The sequence below is a fragment of the Idiotropiscis lumnitzeri genome, chromosome 13 (genome assembly GCF_059441095.1).
Source record: "Idiotropiscis lumnitzeri isolate Australia: NSW breed Sydney's pygmy pipehorse chromosome 13, RoL_Ilum_1.0, whole genome shotgun sequence".
NCBI lineage: Eukaryota > Metazoa > Chordata > Actinopteri > Syngnathiformes > Syngnathidae > Idiotropiscis > Idiotropiscis lumnitzeri.
Window position 1 is genome coordinate 15,420,467 of NC_142403.1, and position 6,297 is coordinate 15,426,763.

Here is a 6,297-nt window from a genome sequence, read left to right on the forward strand (position 1 = left end):
TAAGCATGCAATATTTACGGCAATCGTGGCAAATGCTAAAAAAAAAAAAAAACTAGCAGTCATCTAAAATTAACAAGTTTGAACCAAAATGACCGATCACAATGAACCCTGACGATTCGAAGCAGATTGAACCCTACCGCGAGTAATTCTTCGATCCAAAAAGATTTGTAATTGCCTACAAATGCCACCAGATGGCGCCAAATCCGTTTTTTAAAATTAAACGTGGCTTTGGCCTGACAAATCCGTGAGTTGGTGAACTTGCAAACGCTGCTTGCACGAATATGCAAGGGGTTTATTGTAATAGCTTTTAAAAGGTTTTATATTTCCCGATTGCAATGTAAACTGTTTTGCTATTGAGCCTGACCTAGACGCTAGTGCGCTTACATTGAATTTAGCAGTTTGTTTTTCATGGTGAGAGGCAATAAATGAGCAAACGTGCACATGAGCAAGTCGGACCATCACTCGTCATTTTGGTCACATGAGCTTGCCCTGCAATGCGTGTGTGTGTGTGTGTGTGTGTTTGACAGCAGCTGCACGTTGTTTGGAATCTAACTTCAGTCCTTAACGTCACTTGTCAGTTGCATCCCAAAATAACCCAAAGGCAGCAAGCACTACGCGAGGCTGCCAGCGTCCCGGTGACTGGGCTCAACGTTCCCCTTCTCTCTTTCATGTTCCCAAAGTAAAAGTCCGGTGCTGTCGCAGGATGAGTCGCCCCGGTGAGTCTGTTAACCATTTTGTGATGAGGAAACTTGCTTTTTAATGCACACTGAGGCCTCAGTTTTAGTGGAGGGTTTTTTTTTGTGTGTGTGTGTGTGTGTGTTGGTGTAACCATGCCGAGACACGTCGAGTGGATACAAGTTTGCGATACTTCCTCAAATGGGTTCATTTGAATCATTTATTGTAAAAACATATCAAGGGGATACATTTGAGATCCATAAATACAATTTTTAGAGTATTTGTATGTTCTCATTCTTGCGTTGTTAAAAAAATAACGTTACTTTGAGGAAACGGGAAACTAACTCGTACAATTCTAGAAATTAGCTGTTTGTTATTCCCAGTTGAAGTTTTGCAAAAAAAAAAAAAAAAACTGATTCAAACTTGGTGTATTTAGACACCAAAATGTTCAACTAAATCATGTGATTTAAGAACAAAAGTCTGCTAGCTTAATGCTAACAGTGTGTCACGCGAAATGCCGTAGAGGGCTAATGCAAATTAGCATAAATGTTAAGGTCATTATCAACCTTCAAATATGAATTGTTTTCATTGAATTTTTTCAAGTGAATGTCTTGTTGCCGCTGAGTTTTTTCTTATTTGGCGTTCAAGTGGCCTACATTTTTTTTTCTCCATTTTTGTCTCGACTTTAAGGTGAATGACTTGGTGCAGCTGTTAGTTCCGTCTTCATTTATTATTTGAGAATGGTGCGCAACGTGGACGACCTCGACTTCTGCCTGCCGTCGCACCCGCAGGCCATCCTGGAGGGCCTCCGCTCTCTGTGCTCTCAGCCCAAGATGGTGGACGTGACGCTGAGCGCCGGGGGCCGCGACTTCCCGTGCCACCGCGGGGTCCTGGCCCTTTGCAGTGCCTACTTCGGCTGCATGTTCTCGGGCGACTTCGCCGAGAGCATCGCGGCCCGCGTGGAGCTCCAAGACGTGGACCCGGATATACTGGGCTGTCTGCTGGACTTTGCCTACACGGGAAAGTTAACCATCAACCAGAGCAACGTGGAGGGTCTGATCCGTACCTCTAGCCAGCTGCAGTTCCAGACGGTCCGCGCCGTGTGCACGCGCTACCTCCAGCACCAGATCGATGCCACCAATTGCCTGGGCATCCTGGAATTTGGCGAGATCCACGGTTGCCCCGAGGTGGTGGCCAAGGCCCGGGCTTTCCTCTTAGAGAACTTTGAGGCCGTCCAGATGAGCGAGGAGTTCTTACTCCAGGAGAAGGACCGCCTGGTTTCCTGCCTGAGCCATGAGGGCCTTCAGATCCGATGCGAGCGTGCACGCGTGGAGGCCGTGCTCAAGTGGGTCGGGCACCTACAGGAGGCTCGGTTGGACCACATGCCGGATTTGCTGGGCCTGTGCAGACTTCCGCTGCTCGACCTGGACTACCTTAGGGGGACGCTGATGCAGGACCCTCTAGTGCAGGCCTCGGACGGGTGCAGGGAGGCCGTGGAGAAGGTCCACATGGAGGTTCGGACATATTCAATGCTAGGTGGCTAGCATCAGTGACAGGCCTTCAATGCCTTCTCTGCTGGCCTAACATAATCAAGAAACATCAGCGGCTTGGATAATGGATGGATGGCTATAAAGCACTTTACATTTGGAGACAAAAATCAAAGTGCACAATGGAGGCAACAGTAAAAATAATTTGATCAAAAAACAGATAAAAGGAGGGGGAGGGATCAATAAATACATTTAATAGCTAATAATAAAATTAGCAAAAGCTTTTGTAACATGTAGCCACCTAGCATCGTAATTTTTTCCCGGTTTTAGACACACAATGCTAGCTAGCAACAAAGTGACATTGCTAATCGAAGACGATTTTCACAATATTTTGACAGTAGAAATTCATATTATATAGTCAAGCTGGCTACACTAATGTCTTACTGGCGAACCTTTTTGAGGTTTATTGTCACAGTGCTAGGTGTCGACATATTAGCATTAATAACAAATCATTTTTCACATTTTAGTCACAATTTTGAGTGACTACATATTAGCATTGTCAAACTCTTAAAGTTTAATATTTCTTTTGAAAAGAATATCCATAATTCTCTATGATTTTATATTAATAAGCCTAACATTACAAGGAAAAAAAATATTTAGCTACAATGCTTGCCGGCACTTTTTTTTTGAAACAGGAAATTTCCCAATTTTTTTGTAACATTGCTAGCTAGCCAAATATTGACTGTTCTCGTGACACATTTTAGCTGTCTACAAATTAACAGTGATAACATTTAATACATTTTTCCCCACATTTTATTGTCACAGTGCCCAGTGGCTACTTGTTAGCATTGACAATATTTCGGGGGGGGGAGTTGGTCATACTGGTCACGATACGAGCCCACCATTCTTATAGGTGAATTCCACCTGAGCGATTTATCTTGCATACATGGCTTTGAATGTATTCATTTAATTTTTTAATTTCTTAGAAAATGCATTTGAACCCGGAGTGCACGGGCCAAGTGGACGGGCAGAGTGCCCAGCCCAACCTGCAGGAGGTCCTCTTCGTCATGGGGGGGCGCTCCCTAGATGACGACTCTGACGACGATTCGGATGACGAGGATGGCGAGCGAGCGAGGGCGAGAGAGCGCAGAGCTCAGCCCAAGAACTGTGCCTTCTACAACACCAAGACAAGTACAAACGCTGATTAAATGAATCCAATGTCTTAATTTGAGGCTGTTTACCATTCTGTGCCATGACTTTTCCATTATTACGTGCGACTTTTTTTTTTTCAAATTTCATTTCCTGTATGTATACATTTTTGCATGATTTTATCACTTGTAACTTCCTGCACCTGTCCCAAAACTTTTGCCCAAACTCAACTTTTTTTTTTTTTTTTTTACTACATGTATGTCTCCCAATACATTTGTATCATCTTTGTTGTCTTTCCAGAACAGTGGCATGAGCTCCCAAATTTCCCCAACCCCAATAAATGGGGCTTCTCTATGGTGTCTCTGAACAATGACGTCTACGTCACAGGTGAGCATGCGTCCGTCTGGCTGTGTTTCAGCCATTTAACCGCTCAAACCCCAAACGCGTCTCCTCAGGAGGCTCACGAGGCTCCAACACCAACACCTGGTCCACCACGGAGACATGGAAATACATCACCAAGGAGGGGCGGTGGATCACGGTGGAGCCCATGCTCAGACCTCGAACCAATCACTCATCAGCCACGCTCAATGGAGAGATTTACGTCATCGGAGGTAAGCATGAAAATCGACAACCGACTTCCCGTCTGATTGACCGGCTATTTTTAAGTCTCCCGGTATTTTTGCCAACTTATTTTCCCACTTCCTGCGGGCAACCCACCACTTTAAACACCCCGTGCTCACTTCCTGATTTTGTCCAATCACGAGCTTTTCCTTTCGCGTGTGTTCAGGTACAACATTGGACCGCGTGGAGGTGGAGCATTACGACCCGTACCACAACACCTGGACCTCTACGTGTCCCGCCGTCAAGTATGTGACTAACTTCACGTGCACGGCGTGCCAGGGAAAGCTCTACGTTATCGGCTCCTGTGCCGTCAAGTACAACGCGTTGACCATGCAGTGCTACAATCCCGTCATAGGTGAGGACACGCAAGACGTTTGTCATTTGAGATGACTTCTCATCATTTACTGTGACTTGCCATCATTCCAAGAGCCTATGCAGGATTTACCGAGGCTAATTTCTAGGGATGTGGTAAATAATGTGATGAGGTAAGTAAGGCGAGTAATGTCCCACAAGTGCAGTGTGAAAAGGGTCTTAATCTGAATATGGATTTTCTACACTTCCCAACACTTTTGTCCATTTGTAGTTAGGGTTTTTTTTGTCCCAGACAGCTGGATGAGTATCTGCTCACCATTCATCCCCAAGTACCTTTCATCTCCCCGTTCGGTGTGCATGGAGGGAAACATCTACCTGCTGGCCGACAACACCAAGAAAGTCTACTCCTACGACCCCGATGCCAACATGTGGCAGAAGGTGCCAGCTCATAAACCGACGCATGATAGCTCTTACCAGAAATGAATGAAACTAACAAACACAATTTATTTCCATAACATGACCTTCGTAATTTAAAATAATTTCCAAATTTTCTTCCCATAGATCCAACTTCTGCACATGCTGCACGAGAACGGCGGCCTGGTGTCGCTGGACGGGAGACTTTACGTGACAGGCGGCCACTGGAAGGGCATGGAGGGCGACTACGGCGTGGAAATGGAGGTGTACAACCGGGCTTGTGACACCTGGGAGGTGGAGGGCTTCCTGCCCAGACTCTGGTTCTACAGCGGCGTCTCCACCATCTTTCTGGACCCCGCCAACTGGCCTCGCGTCTTCCCCGCCGACGCCACGTAGGTGACGTCGCGTGATGGGTGGTGGAGCGAGAGCTTTGCGGTTGTTTATATGCAGTGCCGCCTTGAGTTGAATGCACTGACTTTACAAGTTTTTTAATGATCAGCAGTTGCTTTGCCCATTTTTCCGTTATTCAAAAAGAGGAAAATATTCCAAATTGAAAATAATTAAGATTCAGTTACTGGTTGTGTCCGGATACATAAAATGATTTCCAAAGTAAAAGCAGATCTTTGCGATTGTTAAATTTTGATCAGCACTGCTTTCACAGAAGACTGCAGAAATATGTTTGGAATTACAGTTGAAAGGCTGAAATTCCAAATATTTGAACAATTTTTAATTGAACAAGAGAACCGATTAATCGTTGCACCTCATGTTTTTATACAATACAGAGCTGCTATTTTTCTTTATTAATGATGTTACAAAAAATGAAAAAAAATTGAATCTTCGGTCTTGTTTTGTAAATGGACACGCATTAGCGCACACACACGCACACACGCACCTTACACACACATATACTTTGAGAATAAAATTGCAATCGTACAAGAATAACGTTGTGGAGGGGTTGTAATGTTTTACAAAAAACATCCAGCTAACATCTGAAAATTTACCAAAAAATTCAGAGCACTTGTTTTGTTCAAGAAAAAGACACACTTTTACAAGAATACAAGAAATTGCGTGATCTCAATCTAATATTTTCGAGAAGTATTTTTTCTAGAAAAATAAGTCATTTGCCAAGAATACCCCCAATTCTTCTGATATAAACTTAATTTCTTTCGCCCTGCATCAATTTAATTTCTACAAAATTACTTGCTTTATGGCATTTTTTTCTGGATTATTTTTTTCTTAATACAACTTCATTCTTCTACAATTATGACTTGTACTTGTAAGATTGCACTGTTTTCTCTAACGATCGGACTTAGAAATATGTTGTTTTCTGTTTTTTTTTCTAAAAAAAGAAAAAATATATATGACTATTTTTTTTTTTCATTACAACTTTATTCTCGGAAAATAAGCTTGATCATAAACTGCATGGTCATAAGATCTCGGTTGTGTCATTATTGTATATTTATTTTCAAAGTGTCTCTCATCATCTTTGGTCATTTTTATGCTTTTTGATTGAGAAATAAAATAATGAAATGGCATTACGTGGTATTGTGATCATTAACCCTTGAAGAATCCAGAACTAGCAGAGGCTACCAGGGCAATAGTCAAACAACACGCAGTTTCCCAGGCAACGACCCCCATT

General features: G+C 43.3%; 1 protein-coding gene across 1 annotated transcript; it reads left to right on the plus strand.

The window, feature by feature from the left end:
- Window positions 1–584: 584 nt before the first annotated feature.
- klhl30 (kelch-like family member 30) lies at window positions 585–6,021 on the plus strand. The gene is made up of 8 exons (XM_088314013.1): window positions 585–716; window positions 1,366–2,189; window positions 3,149–3,353; window positions 3,612–3,698; window positions 3,767–3,922; window positions 4,099–4,287; window positions 4,537–4,682; window positions 4,806–6,021. Exons 2-8 carry the CDS (start codon window positions 1,416–1,418, stop codon window positions 5,052–5,054), a joined length of 1,806 nt encoding a protein of 601 aa, XP_088170139.1. The 5' UTR covers window positions 585–716; window positions 1,366–1,415; the 3' UTR covers window positions 5,055–6,021.
- Window positions 6,022–6,297: the final 276 nt, after the last annotated feature.

Coding starts and splice junctions, on each gene's coding strand:
- klhl30 (XM_088314013.1), top strand. CDS start 1,416: ATGGTGCGCAACGTGGACGACCTCGACTTCTGCCTGCCGTCGCACCCG. Junction 2,190..3,148: donor TGGAGAAGGTCCACATGGAG/GTTCGGACATAT, acceptor TTAATTTCTTAG/AAAATGCATTTGAACCCGGA. Junction 3,354..3,611: donor CTTCTACAACACCAAGACAA/GTACAAACGCTG, acceptor TTGTCTTTCCAG/AACAGTGGCATGAGCTCCCA.